We start from the raw sequence: 13,291 nt of genomic DNA on the forward strand, positions 1-13,291 counted from the left end.
CTGTTGTGAAATCTATACTGTATGAATAATAATTACAGACCGTGTATATAGGAGTGTTTCCCTCTGCTCTGATCTCTCTGGGGAGAGGAGAGAGAGAGGGGGAGAGGAGAGATAGAGGGGAGAGGAGAGAGAGAGGGGGAGAGGAGAGGAGAGAGAGAGAGGGGGAGAGGGAGCGATAGAGAGATTGGAAGAGAGAGTAGGGTGTAGTAGTTAGAGTAGATGGACCACTGATCAGCTCTCACGTGAATATGTCCATTAAATCCTCACGCAAGGTTTACTTGAACACAAAAATATCCCCACACACGCATGTATGCATGCACTAACACACATACTGTACAGTGATCCTCAGACCTACTCCCTTTATTTAACCATCCGGTCATCAGAAAGGCCATTACATTTAATCTGCTGATACGGTGAGGGTATTATTTTAGCATGCCACTCTCACTGCACCCCCCATGGATCATGTGAAAGTACATTTTCAATCAGGGTAACATCCTTAAAAAAAAACGTCACCTGCATATTTAGCATTTAAATGTAAATTAGAGTGAGGATGAAATGGCTAGAATGTGATAGATATTAATAAAAAATGATGTGCATATTTTAACGCAATAGGGGACATGGGGGAGGGGGCATAAAGGAGGTGGGCAGGTGTATAACAGGCTTTTCAGACCATTTTAATTTCATTTTTTTTAAACTCCATACCTGGGCTAGAGCTACGTGGGATGCGAGTATGCATGACATGTGTGTGTGTCCACTAGGCATGTGTGTGTTTAGGGTGGGTGTTCAGGGAGTTCATCCTCAATCAAGAGGTCATTTGGCTTACAGTAGATCCTGCCCGTCATCCCCTCTATGCAACTGCAATACTCTCCTTTTCTCCCTTCATCATTTCTCTCTAGTCCCTCACTATCCTTATAACTCCCTCCCCTCTCCATTTGGTTATTGATCCATGTTATTGATGACAATAACTTTCTTGTCTTCTGTAGTTTCACCAGAACATCTCCTGCTTGGATCAACGAGACTTACTCTAGCATCTTTCCATCTCCCCATTCCCACTCTTCCTCTCTTCCTTCTCTTTCGATGTAGCATGATCAGAGAAGCAATACTGGTTTAACTTACCAAACCATTTGATTAATAGATTGATGAACTTAAAAGCAGTTGAACATAGAGGTAGACACACATGATTGGAATGGTGCCTTTTATTTCACAAGAGTGTTTCAGAAGAGATGCAGGGTTATAAGCAAGGAAACAACAGCAGAAATAGGCATTATGTTCATAGAAAAAAAACTTTTATATGAATAAATTAAAACTGTCAATACTGTCAGTACAATAACAGATAACAGTACTATAATATAATATATTCATTTATTTTTAGAAAGATAGTTACAAAAAGGACTTTCGACTGAATGGAATATCAGTGTCAGCTGTTTCAAGAAAATATATTACTTAAGAAAGAATCAGTTGTGGACAATAATAAGGTGGAGTTGAGTTCCAAGTCCTCTCAATCTCAGGCACATATTAATAACTCACAAATACTGATTTGGAAAACAGGGTGTGGAATCAGATACACTCGTATCTCTCTGATTCAAGCTGTCCTTAGTTTTTATTATACTGACAGTATTGGATGGTTCTGACTTAGAATATGTGGACAACTACAAATACCTAGGTGTCTGGTTAGACTGTAAACTCTCCTTCCAGACTCACATTAAGCATCTCCAATCCAAAATTACATCTAAAATCGGCTTCCTATTTCGCAACAAAGCATCCTTCACTCATGCTGCCCAACATACCCTCGTAAAACTGACCATCCTGCCGATCCTCAACTTCGGTGATGTCATTTACAAAATAGCCTCCAACACTCTACTCAGCAAATTGGATGCAGTCTATCACAGCGCCATCCGTTTTGTCACCAAAGCCCCATACACTACCCACCACTGCGACCTGTATGCTCTCGTTGGCTGGCCCTCGCTTAATATTCATCGCCAAACCCACTGGCTCCAGGTCATCTATAAGTCTTTGCTAGGTAATGCCCCACCTTATCTCAGCTCACTGGTCACCATAGCAGCACCCACCCGTAGCACACGCTCCAGCAAGTATATTTCATTGGTCACCCCCCAAGCCAATTCCTCCTTCATCTGCCTTTCCTTCCAGTTCTCTGCTGCCAATGACAGGAACGAACTGCAAAAATCACTGAAACTGGAGACTCATTTCTCCCTCACTAGCTTTAAGCGCCAGCTGTCAGAGCAGCTCACAGATCACTGTACCTGTACATGGCCCATCTGTAAATAGCCCATCCAACTACCTCCTCCCCATACTGTATGTATTTATTTATCTTTCTCCTTTGCACCCCAGTATCTCTACCTGCACATTCATCTTCTGCACATCTACCATTCCAGTGTTTAATTGCTATATTGTAATTACTTCGCCACCATGGCCTATTTATTGCCTTACCTCCCGTATCCTACCTCATTTGCCACCACTGTATATAGACTTTTTCTACTGTATTATTGACTGTATGTTTGTTTATTCCATGTGTAACTCTGTGTTGTTGCATGTGTCGAACTGCTTTATCTTGGCCAGGTTGCAGTTGTAAATTAGAACTTGTTCTCAACTAACCTACCTGGTTAAATAAAGGTGAAATAAATCAAAAAGAAATTGAACATCACTATCAGATAGTGTGTGTATCTATATTCGGGCCAGGAGGTTGATGATGAGTTTCTGCAGGTCCTGTGTGCGCCGCTGGGTGATTTCCAGCACCTCCTCATGGTTAGCGCGGTCCTGGCTGCCATACTCTGACACCACGCGGTTGGTGATGAGAGACAGGCCAAACACACGCAGACCACAGTGACGAGCCACAATCACTTCTGGCACTGTACTCATACCTGAGTGAGAGGGAGCAAGAGACAGGGAGCAAGACAGAGTTAAAAGGGAGAGGTCAGAGGGAGACAGAGGGAGAGAAAGAAAGTGATATGAGGGTGTGGGTATGTAAAGACAGGGGATAAAGAGGGGAAGGGAAAGATAGGGGGAGGGGGAGACCTAGAAAATTAGATATGTCAAAGGATAACATGTACAGCTTCCTCCCTGTCAACCTGTTACCCTCTAACTGACACCACTCAGGATTCAGATCAATTGAACTGTGACCCCTGAAGCTGACCCCATTGGCATAGATATCACACTGGACACAGACGTCAATTCAATGTCTATTCCACGTTGGTTTCATTGAAGTTACGTGGAAACGATGTTGATTGTGTGTGCCCAGTGGGATGTCACCTGATGTTGTGTGTTAGAGAGAGAGGAGCACCTGACGTTTTCTGTTAACATCCGTTTGTTTGTTCCTAATACTGTTTCTAGCTGCATGCACCTCTTCATGTGTGTGTGTGTCTGTGTTTTATTGATGGTGTCATTGGTTAGATAGTATTACAAAATCCAGTGACTGGTATTAGCACCTCACAACCCTGAGCTTCACACTCCACTCCCCATCACCCACAACTGGAGCCTTAGTCCCCATAAACCTGCCTTTCAAACTCTCCCTGACCTGTGTGAGATGTGCCCTGGTTGGTTGCTAGGGAGGTTAGTAGGTGGCCGGACATTTGCCCATCCTCTTTATGATACAGGTCACACAATACTTGCAGTCTCCCTTAAGCAGGTCTCTGCCCATCAACAACTGGACTCAATAATATCTCTGGATTTGTGGGATGGTGCGCATGCCCAAAATCCACTACCATTCCACAACCTCTCCCACTTTTCATCCCCATGTACATCCCCCATATGCATCCCCATATTCATCTTCCTCAGTGTGTTTAAATAAAGTTCCTGTGTGTTCGTTCTTTGGCTGCTTTATTCCCCTCTACCCGGGGGGCGGTGTCAGTGAGTCACAAACCAGTAAAATATGTAGAGCCGGGTCGCTCTCTTTCAGATGGAGTGCTCTTGGGGAGAGCCTTCTCCATTTCCTCAGTCAGAAGACAGTATACACATCAGAGGCCTGATGTGCTCCCTGAAGGTACAAGTTTCCCTTTAGCACAGATCTGAAAGCTGACCATAAATCAGTGTTTTGTACTCACCCACAGCGTCTGCCCCCAGGCTCAGCAGTATCTTGCTCTCTGCCACTGTCTCGAAGGCGGGGCCGCCCACATTGCAGTACACCCCCTGTTGGAGGAAAGAGGAACAGCCCTGCTCCTCCGCCACCTCTCGAGCCAAACGGCCCAGGTCTGCATCATACGCATCCGACATGCAGGGGAACCGCACACCAAACCTACACACACACACACACACACACACACACACACACACACACACACACACACACACACACACACACACACACACACACACACACACACACACACACACACACACACACACACAGAGCAGTAGACTGAACACACACACTGAACCCTCTCAAACATACACCCCAAAACCTCACATGCCAAAGTGTACTTTTTTAAAGTCCACACATACCTTCAACAATCAAAGCACCTAATGATGGTAATAAGAGCACAGCAAAATGACTCATTACCGCCATAACTCCATTTAGGTTATCGACATCTCATTATCAGTGGCTTAGTGATGACTGCTTAGAGGCACTTGAATTGCTAGTTCAGACTCAAACATGACAAATCTCAAATTACACTCTATTCTCAATATAGTCCAAAGTGCATAGGACAGAACCCCATAGAATAGGGTGTCATTTATGGTCATTTGGCATCAGTGTTTGGGCGGCTCACTGATGATCAAAGGGACCTGCTTGACTGTTTCATAGTTTAGGTGTCTCACCTTTCATCGTTGTGTCCCCTCAGAGGGTTGATGCCGGCCAGGCCAGGCATATTGATGTGGTCTCTGATCAACATGATGTCACCAACATTGTACTTAGGGTTCAGTCCTCCTGCAGCGTTGGTCACTATCAACGTCTCCACCCCAAGCAGAGTAGACACACGCACCGGGTACGTCACCTGCACAACACACAGAATATACAGTACTTCAGCAGTCAGAGTGGACCTACACCATTACAATGTCTTGGAGTGACAGAGAGCGTCATCACATTAATCAGCTGTCTTTACTTAGGACTCAGCAGCCCCACTGCTGTCCCAACTATAATGTCATCTGCCAGCCCTGTGGTCATAGTCTAGGAGCTTCATGTTGGACAGCGACACAGCAGAATCCAATACAGTACTATGTAACAAGCTCATGTAACTGATACTGTCAAAGCAGGACCTATGTTTACTGCATGTCTTTATTTTACAGCAATTTGTCTTCAAAATACTTTTTTATGGGAAGCATAGCATACACAGCATGGTATGTACTGTATGTGTGTTGCCTTGTGTTTCAGAGAGGAAGAGGCAGTCTAACCATGGCGATGCTGTAGCCCTCATAGTAATGGAACCTGCCCTGCATACAAACACAGGCCTTCCCTTGCAGCTCCCCAAAGACCAGATTCCCAGCATGGCCTGGCACTGATAGAAAGAGGGAGAGAAAAAGAGAGCGATACACAAATACGTGCACGGCACAGGAGGCTGCTGAGGGGAGGACGGCTAACAATAATGGCTGGAATGGAGTGAATGGAATGGTATCAACAACATGGAAACCATGTGTTTGATACCATTCCATAATTCCGTTCCAGCCATTACTAGGAGTCTGTCCTCCACAATTAAGGTGCTTGTGGTGCACTGGCACATTCACACTAAAATGCACCAACTTCCTTGCCAGATTTGGGTCCAACGAGGTGTTGCACACACACACACGCAAACACACACACACATACATACACACGTATGTTACCCTACATGGGATGGGATTCAGGCAGACAGATGAGGAAAGGGGGTCAAGTTGCAGGTCAAAGCACTAACAGACCAGCCTACCTGGTGTGCAGTATGGTGGAGTTTGGTGTGTGTGTTTAGTAGGTGGGCCTCTCCCTGTGTGTCTCAGTGGCAGGGCCAGTTCCCCTACCCCCTAAGGGGTGATTAAGCCCTGTACCCCAGAGCTTACGTCTGAGTAGGAAAACAACCCAGCTACCCCCCCCCCCCAACTATTCACCATGTTCCCTCATTAATGATGTCACCTGGGACCAATGTTGACGACATGGCTATTGAACTGTATTATGCAATGTAGTCATGTGAGGTGAAGAAGATGTTAAGCTGCAGACTCACAACACAGTGTCAGAGATAAGAAGTCCTCAAGGTTGTGTGTGTATACTGTACCTGTGCTCTGAGGGAAGTGAGGGATGTCTTTATAAGGGAAGGCTACACTATCCTCCAGTAAGTCTGCCAGCCCTCCCAGTCCAGAACCACAGATGATGGCCACCTTGGGCATGTGCTGCGTACGCTCCAGCAGCCAATCAGCTGTCTCCTTGTACTGCTCATAGGTGTACCTGCGAAGTGGAGAGAGATAGTGAGAAAAAGAGAGAGCGTGAGGGATAAGAAAGAAAGGGCCAACAATGAAGGGTTAGGGGCAAAGGGAAGGATTTGGGGGGTGTAAATGCAGTTTTGTCCCACTCCTGCAGTGGAGCGTTTAGCTCAGGCCCTGGGCAGGGTAACTTGGCAGGATGGTGATGAATCACAGTCTGAGAGGCCTCCATAAGCAAATCCACTGAAGCACAGCAAGCAAGCCGTCCCTTACACACACATCAAAATGCGATACTCAACACACACGCGTGGGTGGTGATGTATGAGTGTGTGTGCATACACACACATGCACTTCCAACAAGTGGGCCCTGAAGCCTGATCGGAGGGTTAGAATGTGTAAATAAACCCCCATCCCTCTGGCCCCGTCAGCCAGCAGGGATAAACACGCTTGTGATAGCCTTGGTCATGGGGGGTGGAATGGCTTGAGAAATTCATCAAATTCGATCAATTCAATTCACTGGGTGAGTAGACATCTCTCACTCTGTCCTGAAGGCAAGGCAAGAGAGAGAGAGAGAGAGAGAGAGACACACACACACACAGACAGACAGACAGACAGACAGACAGACAGACAGACAGACAGACAGACAGACAGACAGACAGACAGACAGACAGACAGACAGACAGACAGACAGACAGACAGACAGACAGAGATGGTCTGTCGGGATGGAGTTGACTAGAGTTCTCTGAAATGAGAAGCCATTGAAGAGAGCAATCAGTGTTGTTAATGCTCTCCCGGTGTATAGAGCTCTTAAAGGCAGTAATGGGTCAGTGTGGTTAATGCTCTCCCTCTCTCTCGGTGTATAGAGCTCTTAAAGGCAGTAATGGGTCAGTGTGGTTAATGCTCTCCCTCTCTCTCGGTGTATAGAGCTCTTAAAGGCAGTAATGAGTCAGTGTGGTTAATAATGCTCTCCCTCTCTCTCAGTGTATAGAGCTCTTAAAGGCAGTAATGAGTCAGTGTGGTTAATGCTCTCCCTCTATCTCGGTGTACAGAGCTCTTAAAGGCAGTAATGGGTCAGTGTGGTTAATGCTCTCCCTCTCTCTCCGTGTACAGAGCTCTTAAAGGCAGTAATGGGTCAGTGTGGTTAATGCTCTCCCTCTCTCTCAGTGTATAGAGCTCTTAAAGGCAGTAATGGGTCAGTGTGGTTAATGCTCTCCCTCTCTCTCAGTGTATAGAGCTCTTAAAGGCAGTAATGGGTCAGTGTGGTTAATGCTCTCCCTCTCTCTCAGTGTATAGAGCTCTTAAAGGCAGTAATGAGTGAGAGGTTGCAAGAAAAGGTAGCTAGAGGAAGGGCTATAGGAAAGGGAACAATGGCCTACTAGGTTAAGGCGAACTAAACAAGCAAAAGAAGCATGTAGTATATTCTAGTATAGTTCATCCTATAGAATGCAGGAATTGACATTCAGGCCTCAAAGACATTTACCCATTGAGCAAGTCAGTAATATATTTTTGTTGCCCAAAGATTATGATGACTTGCAGAAAATGTAAAATAGCTATTTTCCACTACACACAGGGGATGCACACACACAAACACACATACACTCACACACATCACCACTCACATGTGTGTTGAACCTGAAAGACTAGACTTTGCATTCTTTGCATCTAGTTATCAGTAAAAAAAAATCACCTGCAACATGGGGCATCCACAGGCTCAACTTGCACGACTGCTCATGTCTGAGAAACCAGAAAAGTACTAAGAAACTAGAAAACAAACAATGAGCACAGAGTGCGCAAAAGGGGAAACTAGATTGCCCAAGATCGCCCCATGCCTTCCCTCCTACACAGAGCTGTCGAAGGTCCTGACGGTCGCTCTGGCAAAGTCCCTGTCCCTTGCGCTATGAATACAGAAGAAGGACCGACCACAACACAGCAGCCTCGTTCAGAGCATTTGAATACCAAACAGGCCTAGCCTAATGTAGGCTACAACGAAAAGCCCTGATATACAGTATTTCCTCTCAGGAGCAGCCTAGAGAGGCATGTACTCTGAATTCTAACCTCTCCTTAGCCTAGTCCCTCCTGTAGCTGGCATCTTGAAATTATGCAGCGGAATTCTGCATGTTTTAGCATTGTTTTTTTGTAGGGTGAGCAGCCTCTGTAGTTTGTATGCTAAATAGACAGTTACACTTTAATACGGTCCATATTCAACTATTTATAAGGTATTTACAAAAAGATTGCACACTAGTAAGGATTATGGTTAGGCTAGGTAAGGGTTCCAAGTAGAACTGTTTTGGCTTCCTTGTAGAACCCTTTCTACAGAGGGTTCTACATGGAACCCAAAATGGTTCTACCTGGAACCAAAAGGGTTTTACTTGGAACCGGCAAGGGACAGTGGTGGAAAAAGTACCCAATTGTCATACTTGAGTAAAAGTAAATATACCTTAATAGAAAATGACCCAGTAAAATACTACTTGAGTGAAAGTCTACATGTATTTGGTTTTATGTATACTTAAGTGTCAAAAGTGAATTTAATTAAAAAATATAAAAATAAAAATATAAAAAGTATAAATAATTTCACATTCCTTATATTAAGCAAACCCGATGGCGTAATTTTCTTGTTGATTTTAATTTATGGATAGCCAGGGGTACACTCTAACACTCAGACGCCATTCACAACCGAAGCATTTGTGTTTAGTGAGTCTGCCAGATCAGAAGCAGTAGGGATGATCAGGGTGTTCTCTTGATAAGTGTGTGAACTGGACCATTTGAAGTAGTACATTTAAGTATTTTTACTTAAGTACTTTACACAACTGCCTATTGGGTCCCCCGAAGAACACGTTTGAAACCCTTTTTCTAAGAGAATAGGTTTATAGCCTAATATTGTGCCTGCATAGCCTGCAGTGTTTTGGCTGCAGCGTGGTTTTATTGTATGCAATATAGACAAGCTCTCATCGAATTCAAACGGGCTATCTGTAGTCTATTTCCTTCCATCCACCTTGTATCATATGGGAAGGACGTTTTGGCTATCTTCCTGTCACTTTGACCGGGGGCGTTATCAGAAACGAGAGCTTCTGCCGCCACATAATTCTTGCACTTTCTCACTGAAATCTCAAATTCTCTACCAGGAATGATCACCGTTGCTATGGCAATGATCTGGTTGTGCCCGAGTTAATGGTTAATTCGAATAGGCGAAACATGTTTATGAGGTGATAGATTAAGGTTTATTCCTTCTGACCCAGCCTAATATCATGTAGTCGTTTATTTATCGTACCTGCTCTCGCTGGTGGATGACATGTCGGCGGCAGTTGAGGAAATTGTTAGATTTATTTCTCTCGCTTTCTTGATGCGAAGCGATACAGTTTTCCGCTTGAAAGATGGGGGTGGAATGATTTGCTCACGGGGTGGATTGACAATATTGCAGCACGTGGACTGGTTTGAGGGCCAGGGCCGGTTTAATGCAAGGGTTTACCGGGGCTGAAGCCCATTGGCCCAGGCCTTTGGGGGGCCCAAGAGGCCACAAAAAATATAAATAAAATAAGTATATATATATGTATGTGTCGAACTGCTTTGCTTTATCTTGGCCAGGTCACAGTTGCAAATGACAACTTGTTCTCAACTAGCCTACCTGGTTAATAAATAAAGGTGAAATAAAATATAAAATATATATATGGTTCATACACTGCTCTCAGAATGCAGGAATATGACTTCACTCAAGAAGATACTACTTAATCAATATTAAAAACACCCTTTTCTCGCCATCGTGACATTAAAATACATGACAGTGTTCATGTCACGACTTCCGCCGAAGTCGGTTCCTCTCCTTGTTCGGGCGGCATTTGGCGGTCGACGTCACCGGCTTTCTAGCCATCGCCGATCCACCTTTCATTTTTCCATTTGTCTTGTTTTCCTACACACCTGGTTTCAATTCCCTCAGTATTAGACATGTATATAACCCTCTGTTCCTCCCCCATGTCTGTATGTGGAATTGTTTGTTGTTTCATGTATGTGCACGCTAGACTGGTTGCGCCGGGTTATGCCAACCCATATTGTGTTATGTCAACCCAAATTGTGTTTAGTGTTCTTAGTGCTGTGTGTTTTATTTGCCGAAATAAAAGGCTCCATTGGCTACCCAATTTCTGCTCTCCTGCACCCGACTCCCTTACAGCCAGTTATGCATACCTAACAGAATTCCACACCACACCATGGAGTCAGCAGGAGCAGGTACCCCGGGTATAGGAGTCGAGGAGCGCATCAGAGAACACGTGGCGATGCTACAACAACTCGGTGTCGCGATGGACTGCGTCGTTCAGACCATGGACCACTGGGAGAGAAAGAGAGTCCCTCCAGCGCCTCCACCAGCACAACAGGGGTTACCACAACTCGTCCCTCCTGTACCCGGTCCCAGTGGGATGCGTCTCGCCCTTCCCAGGGAGTATGATGGGACGGCGGCACGGTGCCAGGGTTTCCTGCTAAAGCTGGACTTATACCTGGGCACCGTTTACCCTGCTCCCTCGGGAAGGGAGAGGGTGTCCGCTCTCGTCTCATGCCTCTCGGGGAGGGCTCTGGAGTGGGCTAACGCCGTGTGGGGAGAAGGAGATGCAGCGTTGGACGACTTCGAGGAGTTCAACTGCCACTTCTGGGCAGTCTTTGACCACCCGCCCGAGTGTAGAGCGGCGGGTGAATGTCTCTTCCACCTGAGGCAGGGGACAAGGAGCGCCCAGGAGTTCACCCTGGAATTTCGGACCCTGGCCACAGGAGCGGGTAGGACCGACAGGGCCCTTATCGACCACTACCACAGCAGCCTGCACAAGGATGTCCGTCGGGAGTTGGCCTACAGGGATACCACCCTCACCTTCGACCAGCTGGTGGACCTGTCCATTTGTTTGGATAACCTGCTGGTCACCCGTGGATGTCCAGAGAGTGCTCTGTCGATTCCCCCTCCCAGCACCACCACCCCGGTGCCCATGGAGCTGGGAGGTGCTGCGCTCAGGGAGGCCGGAGGAGGGGCTTTCACATGTACCATCTGGGAGGCCGGAAGAGGGGCTTTCCCGTGTACCATCTGTGGCCGCAGAGGTCACACTGCTGGTCGGTGCCGGGGTTGGTTCCTCTAGGGGTCGAAGCAGCAGGCAGGGCACTCTGGTGTTGCCCCAGGTGTGCCTGCACCACTCTAATCCAGAGCCCTCTGTTGTACACCTGTTTGTGCATGTTTACTTTCCTGAGTTTTCCCCGCATTCCCAGCATAAGGTTCTCGTCGATTCAGGTGCAGCTGGGAATTTTATTGACAGAGCATTTGCCCATAGGTTAGGGATCCCTATTGTTCCAGTGGTTAGGCCTTTCCCAGTTCACGCTCTGGACAGTCGACCATTAGGGTCAGCGTCGATTAGGGAGGCTACCATTCCCCTGGGCATGGTGACGCAGGGAGGTCACAAGGAGAGAATCAGTCTCTTCCTTATTGACTCTCCTGCATTTCCAATGGAACTAGGCCTTCCCTGGTTAGCTCGTCATGACCCCACCATTTCATGGCAAGAGAGGGCTCTCACAGGGTGATCGCGAGAGTGCTTAGGGAGGTGTTTAGGGGTTTCAGTTGGTGCTACTACGGTGGAAAGTTCAGACCAGGTCTCCACCGTGCGCATTCCCCCCGAATATGTCGATTTGGCTCTCACCTTCTCCAAAAAAGAAGGCCTCAGTTGCCACCCCATTGACGGGGGCATTGTGCAATAAATCTCCTGGTAGACGCCGCACTTCCCAGGAGGCACGTATATCCCCTGTCACAGGTGGAGACGGCGGCTATGGAAACATTTGTCTCCGAAATGCTGCGTCAGGGGTACATTCGGTCCTCCACTTCACCCGCCTCCTCGAGTTTCTTTCTTGTGAAGAAGAAGGAGGGAGGGAGGTCTACGCCCGTTTATTGACTACCGAGGCCTAAATCAGATCACTGTGAGGTACAGTTACCTGCTACCTCTTATCGCCACTGCGATTGAGTCAATGCACGGGGAGCGCTTCTTCACCAAACTAGATCTCAGGAGCGCTTACAACCTGGTGCATATCCGGAAGGGAGATGAGTGGAAGACGGCGTTCAGTACAACCTCAGGGCATTATGAGTACCTCATTATGCCGTACGGGTTGATGAATGCTCCATCAGTCTTCCAAGCCTTTGTAGATGAGATTTTCAGGAACTTGCACGGACAAGGTGTAGTGGTGTATATGGATGACGTTCTGATATACTCCGCTACACACGCCGAGCATGTGTCCCTGGTGCGCAGGGTGCTTGGTCGACTGTTGGAGCATGACCTGTACGTCAAGGCTGAGAAATGCCTGTTCTTCCAACAGTCCGTCTCCTTCCTAGGGTACCACATTTCCACCTTGGGGGTGGAGATGGAGATGGAGAGTGATCGCATTTCAGCCGTGCGTAACTGGCCGACTCCCACCACGGTAAAGAAGGTGCAATGGTTTCTAGGGTTTGCCAATTATTACCGGAGGTTTATCCGGGGTTTTGGTTAGGTAGCTTCTCCCATTACCTCACTGCTGAAGGGGGGACCGGTACGTTTCCAGTGGTTGGCTGAGGCGGACAGGGCTTTTGGTCACCTTTTGGTCACCTCTGTTTACCTGGGCTTCCATGCTGGCCCATCCAGATCCCTCTTTGGCGTTCATAGTGGAGGTGGACGCGTCTGAGGCTGGGATAGGAGCCGTGCTCTCTCAGCACTCGGGTACGCCACCGAAGCTCCGCCCCTGTGCCTTCTTCTCGAGGAAGCTCAGCCCTGCGGAGTGAAACTATGACGTGGGGGACAGGGAGCTGTTGGCTGTCGTCAAGGCTCTGAAGGTGTGGAGAAATTGGCTTGAGGGGGCTAAACACCCTTTTCTCATTTGGACTGACCACCGCCATCTGGAGTACATCCAGGCAGCGAGGAGACTGAACCCTCGCCAGGCAAGGTGGGCCATGTTTTTCACCCGTTTTGTT

General features: G+C 47.1%; 1 protein-coding gene across 1 annotated transcript; it reads right to left on the reverse strand.

The window, feature by feature from the left end:
• Window positions 1–1,181: 1,181 nt before the first annotated feature.
• LOC135553991 (purine nucleoside phosphorylase-like) lies at window positions 1,182–9,738 on the reverse strand. Its single transcript, XM_064985979.1, has 6 exons — window positions 9,605–9,738; window positions 6,192–6,361; window positions 5,344–5,447; window positions 4,771–4,946; window positions 4,059–4,249; window positions 1,182–2,879 (listed from the first exon to the last, which is right to left on the reverse strand). The coding sequence occupies exons 1-6, from the start codon at window positions 9,625–9,627 to the stop codon at window positions 2,683–2,685; spliced, it is 861 nt and encodes a 286-aa protein (XP_064842051.1). The 5' UTR covers window positions 9,628–9,738; the 3' UTR covers window positions 1,182–2,682.
• Between the last annotated feature and the right edge of the window lie 3,553 nt (window positions 9,739–13,291).

Source organism: Oncorhynchus masou, chromosome 2 (assembly GCF_036934945.1).
Source record: "Oncorhynchus masou masou isolate Uvic2021 chromosome 2, UVic_Omas_1.1, whole genome shotgun sequence".
In the NCBI taxonomy this organism is placed as follows: Eukaryota; Metazoa; Chordata; class Actinopteri; order Salmoniformes; family Salmonidae; genus Oncorhynchus; species Oncorhynchus masou.